Here is a 15,702-nt window from a genome sequence, read left to right on the forward strand (position 1 = left end):
ATTTTACTAAGTGGAAAAAGCCAGTCTGCAGAAGGTTGTATGATTTCAACCATACAACATCATCAAGTATACAGTCATACAAACTATAGGATTTCAACTATATGATGTTCTGAAAAAACAAGCCAAACTGTAGAGACAAGAAGAAGATCAGAGGTCGTAGGGTTGAGTGAGGAGCAAGGGAAGGGATGAGTAGGTGTGCAGAGGAGTTTCAGGGCAGTGAAACTGCTCTGTAAGATACTCTGATTTAGGTGGATACAGGTCATTCTTTTTCCAGACTCATAGCACACCAAGAGTGAACCAGAATATAAACTAGATTTTGGGGGAGCTTGGCTGGCCCCATCGGTGGAACACGCAACTCTTGATCTCGGGGTTGTAAGTTTGAACCCCATGCTGGGTGTAGAGATTACTTAAAAATAAAATCTTAAAGCAACAACAACAAACGTTGGACTTTGGATGGTTATGATGTGGCAGTGTAGGTTCATCAGTTATAACAAATGTGCCAATTCTGGTGGAGGGAGGTTGATAATAGGGGAATCTATGTATGTGTGGCGCTGGGGGGCTATATGGGAAATCTCAGTACCTCCTCAGTTTTTTTGTGAACCTAAAATTCTTAAAAAACAAAACCAAACAAAAAAAACCCACAAACACAAAAGCAAGTAACTTGAGCGTGCCTACCTGGAGAGCTATCACGACTCCTGAGAGGGTCTGTGAGGGATGGGGGGATGTAGCTAAGAGCGTGGACTCTGGACCAAATTTCCTGTGTCCAAAATCAAAACTCTTACTACCCATGTAATTATCAGTGAGCGTTTTAGCCTCTCTACCTCTGTTCCTCATCTATAAAATGGGGATAATAATAAAAAACTCCTTCAAGATTGTTGTGAGGATCCAAAGAACGCATGTAAAGTCCCAGGACACTACCAGCACATGGTATCTACTTGGTGTTTTCACTCTGACTCCTTTCTTTGAGTGACCTAGCACTTTTGGTATGATATTTACTGCCTAGAGCACAATTAACATACTATGCCACTTTTAAAAATAATTTTATCCCCTCTACCAAATCATAACAAACATACCGTCATTTCTCCTTAGACAACAAAAAAAGCCCTCTTTACTCCCATTTCCCTTTAGCTACTATTCATTTTCTTTGTCTTTTACAGCAGAATTGCTTCAGAGTTCTGTGTATTTGCTGCCCTGATTTTTCTCTCTCCCTTTTCCCTTACACCCATTATCCGGGGTTTTGACCCATCGTTCCAGTGAAGCTGCTCACATGGAAGTCACCAGTGACCTCCATTGCTAAATCCACTGTCAGTTCATCTTAAATCTCCCTTGAACTCTTCTTGAAATGTTTTTTTCTTTGGCTTTAGAACCGCATGCTCTTCTGCTTTTCTTTCTCTTCACGGTGCATATTCTCAGTTTCTCTTCTTGTTTTCTCACATCTCTTCTGCCTCTGAAATTGGGAGTCCCCAGAATTCAGTCCTTGGAGCCCTTCTTCAGCTCAATATTCCTTTTGTAATCTCTTCCAGCTGCCTGGACTTAAATTCTGTCTGTTTGGTGGTGATTTTCAAAAGTCCTAGCCCAGATGCCTTCTCAGCTCAAGATTTCTGCAGTCAGCGGCCTGCTAGACGTTTCTACTTGGATGTTTAATAGACGCCTCAAACCAGTAATATTCCCAGTCTGAATTGCTGACTTTCAGCCTTGCTCTCTGTGTAGATACTCTTTATGCCACCTGTATCCTGACTAGAAGTCCTTTTGGCATTACTCAGAATACATACAGAATCTGACTACACGTCTTCATCACTACCAGTGGTCCATCACGTTGCCATTTCTCACTTAGATTATTCCTAAGATTTTTTTTTTTTTAATTTATTTGACAGAAAGAGATCATAAGTAGGCAGAGAGACAGGCGGCGGGGGCGGGGGGGGGAAGCAGGCTCCCTGCCGAGCAGAGAGCCCAATGTGGGGCTCGATCCAAGGACCCTGGGATCATGACCTGAGCCGAAGTCCGAGGTTTTAACCCACTGAGCCACCCAGGCGCCCCTCATTTAGATTATTTTGATAGCTTCCAAACTCCTCTCCCTTTTTCTAACTGTGCCCCTCTTCCACCCCCCCATTCTGTTCTCAATTCAGCTGTCAGTGATACTAACATATTTGAGATCAACTCCCTTTAAAAAAAAGTCCTTATAGGTTTTTTTTTTTTTTACAAGACCCTATTCAGTCTGGCTTTCTGTTACTTTCTTAACATTCATAGCCACAGCAACTTCCTTGCTATTTCTTAAACATACTATACATTCTGCCCCAGTGCCTTTTTTAAAAAAGATTTTGTTTATTTATTTAGGGCAGCGTGAGAGGCAGAAGGAGAAGGAAAGAATCTCAAGCAGGCTCCGAGCTGAACACAGAGCCCAATGTGGGGCTCGATCTCACCACCCTGAGATCATGACCTGAGCTGAAATCAAGAGTCGGAAACTTAATTGGCTGAGCCACACAGGCACCCCTCCCTTAGTGCCCTTATGCACAATTTTTCCTTTGATTAGAATATTCTTTCCTAGTTATGCAAGATTGATTCCCTTTGCTCATAAATTGCCTTCTCAGTGAGACCTTGCATGATCATTCTATTCAGATGTGACTTCTCATTGGTATTCCTCACCCTCTTCCTGGTTTATTTCTCCCTGCATATTTATTGTCTTTTTTTTAATTGTTCCTTTTTTTTTTTTTTAAGGTTTTATTTATTTGACAGAGATAGAGAGAGAGCAGGAAGGGGAAGGAGAGGGAGAAGCAGGCTGCCCACTGAGCAGGGATCCCCACATGGGGCTTGATCTCAGGACCCTGAGATCATGACCTGAGCTGAAGGCAGACACTTAACCAACTGAGCCACCCAGGCACCCTGCATACTTACTGTCTTTTGCAAAGTGTTCACAAGTTCGAATATTTGAAGAACTCAAGACTCTACTGAGCATACTCACTGAGATTTTCATTTAAAGGCAAAAGATATGACGCATCAAGAAAAAAAGTATGGGCAGGCATTAGAGACCTGTGAGAAGCCAGGCATAAACTCTCATGTCCTCATTTGCACACAGGTGTCCCTGGATTAAACACACCAAGATTTGTGCAGAAATTCCCAGGGGATCTTTTATGCCCTTCTGGTCTCATAATCAAGCCATGCTTCTAACTGGTTATGCAGGTTGAAAACCATCAGAAATAAACAGTAAATAAAGGGTTCCCCAGAGATGACAGCGCTTTCTTAGTCTAGCTGTAAATTAACTCAGTCTGACCTGCCATCTAAAACACAATATAACTTCTTATTTTGATTTTTGTTTATTGGCTGCATAGGCAGACAGACACACAAACCTAAACTCCATGGGGGCAGAATTTGTAACTATTTTATTCATTGTTGGATTTTCAGTTCCTACAGTAGTGTTTGGCAGTAAAGTGTTTGTACAGTAGTGTTTGCTCAGCAAAGAGGTGCTACGTATATTATTAAACAAATAGAACTTTTCCCTAATTACATTACTATAAGAGCCTGTAGGGCAGGAATTTTTTAAAAAAGAATCTTTCTAGTTTCCCTTTCGGCTCCAGGACCATTATCAGCAAACAATAAACAAGTTGACTTGATAAAATGATTTTCAGAGGCCCGCCCACTTCAGATACTATTTTTTTAAAGGTTTATTTATTTTCATGCACATAGGAGTCGGGGAGAGGCAGAGAAAGGGAGAAAGAGAATCTCCAGCAGATTCCCCACTGAGTGCAGAGCCCTATGTGGGCTCTATCTCATGACCCTGAGAATGAAATCTTATCATTCACAACAACATGGTTGGAGCTAGAGTATATTATACTAAGCGAAACAAGTTAGAGAAAGACAAATACTGTTGATTTCATGCATGGAATTAAACAAAAAGAGATGAGCATATGGGAAGAAAAAAAAAGAGGGAAGCAAGCCATAAGAGACTCTGAACTATAGAGAACAAACTGAAGCATGATGGGGAGGTGGTTGGGGATTGGGCTAGATGTTGATGGGAATTAAGGAGGACGCTTGCTATGATGAGAACTCTCGGTATTATGTGTAAGTGATGAATCACTAAGTTTTACTGAGACCAAGATTACACTATATGTTAACTAGCTAGAATTTAGATGAAAATTTGAAACAAAAAATTCCCGTTTTTAGGTCTGATGGAAAGCATTTCTTAATCAGTCATAGCCCGTTGTTTTATATTTCCATGATAGGACTAAACATTTTTGATTTACTGTTTTAACACAGGTACGCCGTTTCAGAGAAAGCAGACAAGAAGACACTAATGAAGAAGATGAAGTTCGAGAGGTAATTTCTTATATAAATTACTGTCCTTCTGTGTTGGTTTGTTAAGCTAGAGTGACTAGTAGATATATGTAGAATAGTCCATGGGACCTTGCTTTGGTAGATAGGCCTGAGCAGGGATTGGCTGAGGATAGCTGCCTGTGATTTATACCAGTGTAGCCTACCAGTATTCAGCTTCCCAATATTCCCATTCTGTCCTTTTGCTCTTGTCTAAAATGTACTTAATTATGTGTTTTGGGGGGGCAGGGAGGATGAGCACAAATGACAAGAGTCCTTAGTAATCAAAATAATACATAATTGCTTTCAGAGCATCTTACTAGCATAAGAGGAAATCTTGCTCTACTAAACTGATACTATTTTGGGCAAAAAGGAAGAAACATGGGTTTTGCTAGCAATATTACCATAGATAAATATACAGCATCCACTGGGCTTTCAAAATTGTTGTAGTGGGCTTGATCACCATCAATGCTGGTCTTTCTCGACTTCTCTGCAGTTTGGGAACTTTTTTTTTTTTTTTAAGATTTTTTTTTTTATTTATTTGAGAGAGAGAATGAGAGAGAGAGAGCATGAGAAAAGGAAGGGTCAGAGGCACCTGGGTGTCTCAGTGGGTTAAAGCCTCTGCCTTTGGCTCAGGTCATGATCTCAAGTTCCTGGGATCAAGCCCCACATTGAGCTCTCTGCTTAGCAGGGAGCCTGCTTCTCCTCTCTCTCTGCCTGCCTCTCTGCCTACTTGTGATCTCTGTCTGTCTAATAAATAAATAAAATCTTAAAAAAAAAAAAAAAAGAAAAGAAAAGGAAGGGTCAGATGGAGAAGCAGATTCTTTGTTGAGCAGGGAGCCCAATGCAAGACTCGATCCCGGGACTCCAGGATCATGACCCGAGCCCAGTTTAGGAACTTCTGGCTAGCCACCATTTTTGCTGAACCTTCAGGCCTCTGTCTGGCGCTTGGTGAATTCATGGTTGAAATGCATTTTTCTATTTTCTGATTATCCTTAGTATTTTATGATTGCTATCTACTATTTAAAGGTTATCTCATAACTAATTTATTGTTGGGATTTTTGTCTTCACTGCTTTCATTTGTATCTGTTATAGCCTAGCAGTTCTACTTGGCATTAGCAATACAGATGTGGAAAATGTGTGGTTCGTGTCCACTAGAGACTCTTGATTTAGTAGATGAGGCAGACATATATAGAAAGAAAATGCTAAACTCTAGCATAACCTAAAGAGTCACCCTTGCTGAGTTAATACAGCAGTCCTGCTAGTCCATTGTCATTTTCCTAAGTATTTCAGAACTGCCCCTGACAGGTGGTGAATTACAAAGAGCCGAAGCACTTGACACATCCCTCAAATTAACTTGACACATCCCTCAAATTAACTTTTATAACCTCCACTCTTTTCTCTGCTGTAAGCAAAAAAGAATAAGACACCCTTCTCCTCCCTCCCCCTGGATCACCACCCTTTAAATATTTTTTACTTTATTTTAAACATACTTTTTAGGTAAAAGTCAATACCTGGGACACTAAAACAGAAAAGAACCCTGCCTACGGAGAATGGGACTCTCAGTTTACTCCTTTTTCCTCTGAACTCTCTTCCAAAGGAATCTGTTCAGTGGTTTATCTACTGATGACCACCAGGTAATACCACAGCCTTTAATGTGAGGCAGTTTTAGATCCTGACAGAGGAAAAATCACGTACCAAATAATTCTTCAGTACCATCTCTAAAGGCCATGAGACAGACTTTTTTCTTTCTTTTTTAAGTAAAATTGCCAAATCTGTATGGGATTTACTTCATCGTCTGTGATACCATACAGACTATTTAGGATTTTAGCCTGATCCAATAATGCACCTTATCTGGAATGTTAAGGATTAGGAATGGCATTTTGGGTATTATTTTTTTTCTTTTCTCTGTCTTATTACAAAAGTTAGGTGCCGTGTACTTACTGTGGGGAAGTCACCCCCCCAAATAATTATGTCCCAGTTCGTTAGAATACTTAGAAATTAACTCAGTTAATAACCTTCTTTAGAGAGGATATGGGAGGATCATCTTAGTGTCTAGTTTTGTGACAGGTTTCTTCCCTTTGTACAATTTACACTGTCTTCATCATGTAATATGGGGAATTTTGCAACATTAACTAACATTACTAACAGTAGTGCCAGTATTGACTACAGTTTTCTTCCTAGCTCCTTCCTCCCTTTCATTAATAGCCTTCAGTACTTGATTATAGAACTAAGAGCTCTCACCATCCACAGAATTTCACACTCTGTATTCCCGATGTCAGACTCATTCCCCTACATCGATGTCATGGAAAAAGCAGAACACATTACCTACTTGGTTTTATTCATTACTGTTTTAAAGGGGAAAGAGCAAATGGTATTCATTAAATTTTCATTTATTGAATTTTTTCTAGATGTGTCATGTGCACAATTTCAGTTTCCATCTTACGAATGACACTGAGAGCACAGTAAAGGTTACGCGTTGGGGTGGAGTTGGAACCTATTTCTACCTTCAAGTCTAGGCTTTTCTACTATACCATGTCCTCCTATCAGAACTTTATGTTATAACAACATTCATACAATGCATAGCCAATGAGTGGCTAAAAATGTGAAATTTCTGACAGTTTTTGATATGCAGAACATCAAAAATTACTGTCCCTCAGAAGTGTAGATGGAACTGCTGTACCATTTACAAGATGGTTTGGGGGAGCTAAGAGGAGGAAGCTAGAGATTAGGGATCCCTTATCACATTTATGTTTGTATTCGTCTTACCAAGCATCCTTCAAGTAGAAAAGAGTTTGCCAAATAGCAAGAATGAATACTAGAAGAAAGAAATGACTCCTGGTCCTTGGATCATTTAAACTTAACTCACCATTTCAATTTAATAAATTACAGAAATATTTCTTTGCATGGCCTTTGTGTTTGGAGTCCCTAAGCTGTTTTTCATTAGTCTTTTAAAGAATTTGGTGAGTATTTTATAAAAGGAAGGTAGTAGAGGACATGACAAACTGCATTTGGGAGTTTTTCAGAAAAAAAGCACTTTTAGGTTTAGATTTTTCAGCTACATTTTAAGACGTTAGCAGGTAATTGGGGTTTCCTAGGTAATTTGTCAGCTTGCCATAGGATGTTATAAATGGTCTTTATTCTTAGCATACTATTTAGGACTTGTAATGGAATTTGAGACTTTCCCAATCTATAACTCCAAGCCATGTAGAATCATTTAGCTCAGAACATGAATCCTAGTACTGGGTTTAAATTATTTAAACAAACAGACAAAAGCATTAGTCCTTCCAAGAGGCTTTAAAGACTCTTGTTCACACTGAAAAGCTCTAAGTAATTTCTTTAACTGTAAGGTCACGTTTAAATAAAAGGCCAAGCAGTAAATATTTGGGGCTTTGCAGGCCATATGTGGTCTTTGTCACGTATTCTTGTCTGTGTATATGGTTGTTTTTTCTTTGTTGTTTTTTTGTTTTTGTTTTTAAACAGTGCTTTAAAAATGTGAAATCTGTTCTTCGTCTGACTCATAGTCCATAGTTTACCCACCCTCTGGTTTCCTGTGTTCTACCTGAATTTGAGGCAGGGTTGATACCCTCTTTCAAACTGTAATACCAAGCACTGTCAACGAAGCGAAAAGGCACACCCAGGAATGGGAGAAAATACTTGCAAATCATGTATTTGGCAAATGATTAATATTTAGAACATTAAAAAAATTCCTAAAACTCAGTCACAGCAAAAAGTGGATGACGGACTTGAACAGACATTTCTGCAGAGACGATAAAGAGGTGACCAATACGCACATGAGAGGATGCTCAGCATCACTAGTGAAATGGAAATTTAAACCAAAGCCGCTTCACGTTTATTAAGATGACTATTACAAAAAAAGAAAATAGTGTTGCCAAGAATATGGAGAAATTGCAAGCCTCGTGCATTGCTGGTGGGAATAATAAAAGAATCTGTGGAAAATAGTAGGATGATTCCTCCATAAATTAAAAAGAGAATTATGTGACCTAGCAGTTACACTTGTAGGTATTTACCTGAAGGAATTGAAAGCAAGGACCAGATGTTTGTACACCCATGCGCATAGCATTCACAATAACCAAAAGGTGATAGCAATTAAAATGGCCATCAAAAGGTGTGCAGATATACAGAAGGTGGTGTATATGTGCGATGATGGACTTTTGCTTAGCCTTAAGAGGAATGAAGTTCTGATAACGCTACAATATGGACAGACCTTGGAAACATGCTAAGCGAAGTAAGACAGGTACATGGATGAGTATTATATGATTCCACTTAAATGAGATCCCTAGAGTAGTCAGTCGTATGAACAAAATATCGAGTAGTGGTAATGAGGGGAAGGGAGTGGTTAGGGAACAGGAAGTTATGTTTTAACAGGTATGGAGTGTCCATTTCAGTTTGAAATGACAAGAAAGGTCGTGAGGGGGATAATGGTGATGTTGCACAACAGGGTGAATGTGCTTAATGCCGCTGAACTGTACACTTCAGAATGGTTAAGGTGCTCAATTTTATGATATATATATTTTGTCACAATTAAAACAAAACAAAACAGAGGTGTACTACCAGGATAGGAGTTTTCGAATCTCACAAAAAAGCATATGGAATCATTGTCCTACCAGTGGCTCTAGATCTGTACTTACAATGGCTCTGAACCTACACTCCTGAGGTCAATTAGAATTCCACTGCTAATTCTTGGAGGTAACATACTTAATATTTATCCGTAAACTCCAGAATCTGTTGCACAGAAAAGTGGAGTTAAAATATTTGAATGTAATGTTAAATGATAAAATGAAGTTATGGTATTTAGACAGAGGAAAGGTAAAAATTTGGAAATGAGGGTGAGTAATCCATTCCAAAAAATAATCACAGAAGGACACAGGCATCTTACAGTTTTGTTAGATACTGCCATATCCCTCCGGAGATGTGACACCCAGTTTGCATTCTACCCAGTATTTGGGAGTGCTTGTTTCCCCCACATCCTTGTCATCGTGATGTATCATGACATCTTTTGATCTTTATAAATCCAGAGGGTGGGGGCACCTGGGTGGCTCAGTGGGTTAAAGCCTCTGCCTTCCGCTTGGGTCATGATCCCAGAGTGCTGTGATTGAGCCCTACATCGGGCTCTCTGCTCAGCGGGAAGCCTGCTTTCCCCCCTCTCTCTCTCTCTCTCTCTGCCTACTTGTGTATGTCAAATGAATAAATTAAAAAAAAAAAAAATCCAGAGGGTGAGGAAATTGTTTCTTACTATTGTTTTAACCCCTGCTACTTTTGTTACTAGTGACTCAGCGATTTTTATGTTTCTAAACCATTTATATTTACATGAAACACCTGGTCATGTTCTTTGCCCAGAAATTTTTGTTGGGTTTGGGTTTTGTGCCAAGGACAGTGGTCTCTCTGTAAGAACACTCACAGGAAAGTGCATGGACTCTGTGGGGGGGAGGGGTAGCATATTTTAGGGTATTTGTTGTGTAAAAGAAGGATTTTGGGGTTTGTTCACATCCAGAATGGGTGATGAAGTAAGGGCCTTTTTGACATCTGTGGAGATAAGCCTGTAGGATTTTTTCCTCCTCCTTTCTATTAGTTTGGTGAGTTATATTAAAACATACTCTATTAGTGCCCCATTCTTGTTAATACTTTGTGAACCTTCTGGTAACAGGTATCCTGGTTTTTCCATATGTTCCTGTATTCCCTTTGCTTTAATATTCATAAGTAAGATACTGTAATCATCTTTTTGGGCCTGCAGCCTTTTGTCAGTTTTTCAGTACCGTGTTATGCTGGCTTTGTACAAAGAAATTGGGAGCTTGCTTTCTTTATGCTCTGGTACTATGGAAATAGCAATGGCATTATCTGTTCTTTGAAGATTTGATAGAATACCTGTGAAACTTGCTGGTTGTGGTTCCTTTTCTGGGGGTGGTGTTCCTTTAATAATTTTCTTACATATTCTTTGATATTATTATTAGTCTGTTGAGACTGTGTGTCTATTGTTGGATATGTTTAGGTTATTTATTATCCAAATTACTTAGATTGAAGAGTATTTTGTCAAGATTCTTTTAATTTTCCCTCAATCTTTTTTCCCCTCGATTCTGATTTTTAATGGTGTATATTTGTCTTTCTTTCCCTTTTTATTAAGTTAGTGATTTTTATCAATGTGGCTTTGTACCAGAGGATCAGCTCTTAAATTTATTAATTTGAATGGATTTTTAGTTAAGATTTGTTTATTTATGATTGTATCTTTATTAATTTCTCATAATTTCCTTTGGATGGGCTTTATTTGTCCTAACTTTTGAATATCAAATCTACTTATTTTCATTCATTCTTTTTTAATAGGCTGTAGGCTTTCTTTATAAACACCGCTTTATTTCATATATTCCAGTCTACAGTATTTTTATTGTTTTCTAGATTTTCTAGTATTTTATTATTTTCCAGATTTCTCAATTTTATTTTTGTGATTTGGAGGCAGGTGTTTTTGTTTTATTATCATTAATTTCTGATTTGATTCATGGCAATTAGACTATATAATACCCTTACTATTTAGAACTTAGTTGATATTTTTGTTAGTACCCCATGATACATGAAACGTTTCATGAGGTCTTGGAAAGAAGTCTATATTTTCAGAATAGAGAGTTCAATACATCAGTTAGCTCTGTCTTATTAATCATATAATTTAGGTCTCCTTTTTCTCTTTAAATGTAGTTTTAAAAAAGTACAGCTGGTTCTTGTTTTTTTTTTTTTTTATGTTCTGTGTTACTGCAAACACTAACCTCGTGAACACTAACCCATATTGCTCCTAGGGGAAATAGAGGAGTGGGTTCCTGCCAACTACTGGTTACAGCGTTTTTATCCGCTGATCAGTACATAACCTTTTTCTTATTTTTTTCTGTTTTAATGTATATTGTTGAGTCATTAATATTGAACTTAGAGCCAGCAACCCTGTAATCATACCTGAATGAAGCTTATCTCACACATGTATTTCATCTGTAAGGCGCATCACAGCCTTCTTGCACTTGAGAGTACTGGACAGCACTTCAGCGACACTGAATCACCAACCAAAAGCCCAGAAATGTGAAAACCTTGACACTAAATATGCCACAGAATCCTTGTTTAAAGTGTCAGCTGAAACAACAAGGCTGAGTGTCCAGTGTTTTTCATCTGGGAACATGTGTGTCAGGAGACTCAGAATTTTCTCCACTCTGCACAGGTCCACAGATGACTGTAAAAGTATCAGGAATATTGTTCTGGGGGTTACAAATAAGTTTTGGCAAGTAGGTGATTTACAAGTATAGAATCTGGGAATAATGAGGATTGACCATCCTTCATCTGGGACAAGAAAAATGAGTTGAAATCTTTTTCTGCCATTTTTTTCTTTGTATTTTTTGTTATGTTCCCTGAAGTTTTTTTCTTTTTACACGGTAATGCCATACAGCCATTTCTGCCGTGATTTAGCTATTATTTCCTTTAAGCTGAGATAATCATCATGCAGCTGGATTATCTCCCACCTCCCGCTTCCCTCCTACTTCTACCCTACGTGTTTTGTTCTCATCTCCTGATTTAGCCCTGCCTCTCTTCACTTCATGGTACCACAGAGAGCTCAGAAATGCTCTCCCCACCTGTTCTTAGACCCAGAATTTTTTATTCAAGCAAGAGAGACTATAGTTATGGTCCCTTAGAATATATAGATCAATTTTAGAGACCTTTATACTGCCTAAGACTCTTCTCTACCTTGTTCCTTAGGTCAGATCTTCATTATATTCGTTAACTCTTCAGAAATTTTGTATTTTGAAGTTGGAGCTATTTTCTGATTTTATTGAGAATGTATTATGTCTCATTTCTATTCTCCTCACAACATTTTGATTGGTTTAAGGGAGAACCTCAGGGAACATTACTTTTATTTTATTTTTAATTAGAAAATCTGTACTCATTTCAGAGTTAAAATATTTCATTAAATCTCAAACTTGTCTTTTCTGGGCAGTTTCTTATCAAATTAAAATTTGTGGCATATTCTTGGTATTAAGCTTTTATTCTTTTCCAGGCCTTCAGTTGTTATATTCTACTTAATTCTTTTTATCTTGATTTTTTTTTTTTTTTTTTTTAAGATTTTATATAGTTACTTATCTGAGAGTGCGAGGTTGCGGGAAGGAGCAGAAAGAAAGGGACAAGCAAACTCCAAACTGAGTGCAGAGCCTGGTGGGGGCTTGATCTCACTACCCTGAGATCACGACCTGAGCTGAAATCGAGAGTCGGATGTTTAACCAACTGAGCCACCCAGGATCCCCTCTTTTTTTACATTTTTATTCTTAATTCTACTTAATTTTTGTGAGAGATTATTGCTCATAATTTTCTGATTCCAAAGTAGTATTTTAAAAATCTATATTGTAGAGAATTTATGATTTGTGAATTAAGAAGAAAACAAGAGCACTGTAAAATTTCATCACCCAGAGATAACAGCCATTTTTTGTAAGAATTTTTCTTGTTATTTATTAAGAGCCCATTGTACAGAGTAGCTCAGGTGATGACAGTCTCTTACAAATGGTGATGTTGAATTAGGGGCAATTGCCAATATTCTAACCAGTTCTAAAAGTTTTGATTCTGTGAAATTTTATCATTCTCAGTATACCTTTTCAAAAGGTCTCATTTTACAAATAAGTATGGCACATTGATCTGACAAATCGTAGGAATTGAATTTGATAGATGGGGAAGGAGAGTTTCTCCTGCTTGGCATTTTTATAGCATGATTAGTGAGAAATAATAGTGCAGATAGTTTGACAATATTAAATGTTATCTGAGTAACCAGATTAATGACTTAGGATGCTGCATTTTCTACTAATGTGTATTTTCTCCTCTTTCCCTCTTAGGCTATGACAAGGGCCAGAGCCCTCAGATCTCAGTCTGAGGATGCTGCTTCCGCCTTTAGTGCTGAGGACCTTATGAGTATAGATTTGGCAGAACAGATGGCTGATGACTCTGATGAGGACATCGCAGCAGCAGCCAATAGAGGAAGAGGCCGAGGAAGAGGCCGACGAGGAGGAAGAGGGCAGAATTCAGTCTTGAGAGGAGGGTCTCAGAGAGGAAGAGGTCAGCACTGAGTACTGGCTTGCCCACGCATTCACACTTGGCAATTGAATGGGACGCACGTGATTGTATTTTTGTCGTCAGAATTAAGTTATGCAATCTTCTAAAAGTTTGGTTTTTTGTTTTGTTTTGTTTTTGTTTTTAAAGATTTTATTTATTTATTTGATAGACAGAAATCACAAGTAGGCAGAGAGGCAGGCACACAGAGAGAGAGAGGGAGAAGCAGGCTCCCCGCTGAGCAGAGAGCCCGATGTGGGGCTCGATCCCAGGACCCTGAGATCATGACCTGAGCCGAAGGCAGAGGCTTTAACCCACTGAGCCACCCAGGCGCCCCTAAAAGTTTGTTTTTATAATGCATAAAGTCAGTCTTTAATATAGTTCTGACATATATGTTTACTTAAATAAATTTTAATGGTCACGTGCACATAATGTTTTAATGTTTCTTAACGCTTTTTTTTAAGAACTTCACTACATTCCTCACACAGTACTTTTTGGGTACTCTCACAGGTATAAAGTAATAGGCAAATATGAGCAGCTAAGGAAAATGGCTGCTTAATGACCATTGGCAGCAGGAAGAAACTCCAGGTCATAAACATTATTATTTTTGTTACTATCATGAGATACAAATGTCCACATTTTTATAAAGTGTCTTCATAAAATATGTTCAAAAAGAAAGCTACCCTAAAACAATATGATATCTTCAAGCAGTCATTAACATTAATTGCCATCATTGTATTTAACGTGGGACTGTTGTCCTTGGATAATCCAAATAATAGAAAATTGGTCATCCAGTGACTTCCTGGTATATTGTATAAATTTGTTTCTAGGAATATTTTCAGTTGTTTTTATTAAATATTTATCCATAGGAATTTTAAGCTGGTCAAATAGTACTTAAAAGTTAAAAATTTCCAGAGAAAGAGATCCTCATCCTCTAGTGATAGTTCATTTTCATTATTCTTAACTTTACAAAATGTTTCCTTATATTTTAATTGGAAGAGTATGAACCAAATGTGGTGTAAGTATAGTTTTTTTTTTCTTTTTTTGTAAGTATAGTTTTTGAAAATTGAGTAGACTATGTGTTTTTTGTTATATGTCTTTGACTTTTTATATAAGCTATGTTTTGACGTAACTTTATGTACATTTCATTTGGCACTGTCTTAAACATTGATTCCTGATAGAATTGTATATTGACTGCTCATTATTCTAACACTAGGCACTGGTCTAGAGACTTCTACTCGAAGCAGAAGTTCAAAGACGACTATGTCAACATCTAGAAATATGTCTATTGTAGATGGTGAGTATGGATTGCAAATGATTATCTAGTAGTTATTTATAAATTCCAAATAGGAAATCCTCATTGGGAAACCTCATTGATTTCTGTTGCCATTGTTGTAGAGTCAAAAGTGTTATTAGGATTATGAGATAAATCATTCCTTAAAAGGTCTTTGCGATTCATCAGAGCTATTGAAGAGGGTGAGCCTTAAAAATTATTTTCTGTAGTCCCTTACTTTAGACAAATTTGTTTATTTCCTTTCTTATAGAGGGATCATGAAGATAGAAAAGTGAGTCAGTTGGTCAGTATGTCACCAATGATCAAGAGAGAAAGTGTTTACTTTCTTACACTCAAGCCCCATGCTGGGCTCCACACTGGGCATGAAGCCTACTTGAAAAAAAAATAATAATAGTTTTTACTCTGATTATTTAGTACTTGAGGAGAGCCAGCTGAGTTTTTGTTTGTTTGTTTTGTTTCGTTTCGTTTTGTTTTTAGATTTTATTTATTTATTTGACAGACAGAGATCACAAGTAGGCAGAGAGGCAGGCAGAGAGAGAGGGGAGGCAGGTTCCCTACTGAGCAGAGAGCCCGATGCGGCGCTTGACCTGAGTGGAAGGCAGAGGCTTTAACCCCCTGAGCCACCCAGGTGCCCCTGAGATTCTTATTTTGATTTCAAAAGCATGTTTTCTTTTAGGGAAAGGCATCTGAAGAGGTACTCTTCCGTTCTTGGTAGGAGTAAGGTAAAAGCAGAGAAGGGGGGAAATAGGCAGCATAGAAATGATCTAGGCAGAGTTCAACATGGAAAAGCCTTGTGACTTTGACTACGGTCACTCAGACTCCAAAGTTTATTTTCCTTATAGACTCTACATAATAGGTTATTCTGAAGGTGAAAGGTAGAGTCTGGTACACAGTAGATCTGTATAAAATGTTCATTAAAAAAAAAAAAAGAAACAGGGAGATAGAAATACGAAGTGAAAATAACGCGTACACTTCCAAGTTAAGTCACCAGAAGTTGGTTAGCATGTGACACGAAGGCATACCCA

At 38.0% G+C, this 15,702-nt stretch overlaps 1 protein-coding gene across 2 annotated transcripts in view; it reads left to right on the forward strand.

Annotated features, from left to right (window-relative positions):
- The window catches only part of LOC111154487 (MRE11 homolog, double strand break repair nuclease), an 81,636-nt gene that overhangs the window by 39,867 nt on the left and 26,067 nt on the right, over positions 1-15,702 (forward strand). For both annotated transcript variants that reach the window (XM_022514100.1, XM_022514099.1), the window contains exons 14-16: positions 4,252-4,311; positions 13,170-13,389; positions 14,600-14,680. In XM_022514100.1, coding sequence (XP_022369808.1) covers positions 4,252-4,311; positions 13,170-13,389; positions 14,600-14,680 — 361 coding nt within the window. The remainder of the gene's footprint in view (positions 1-4,251; positions 4,312-13,169; positions 13,390-14,599; positions 14,681-15,702) is intronic.

The sequence above is a fragment of the Enhydra lutris genome, unplaced genomic scaffold, assembly GCF_002288905.1.
Source record: "Enhydra lutris kenyoni isolate GAN:26980312 unplaced genomic scaffold, ASM228890v2 scaffoldscaffold37, whole genome shotgun sequence".
Classification (NCBI taxonomy): domain Eukaryota; kingdom Metazoa; phylum Chordata; class Mammalia; order Carnivora; family Mustelidae; genus Enhydra; species Enhydra lutris.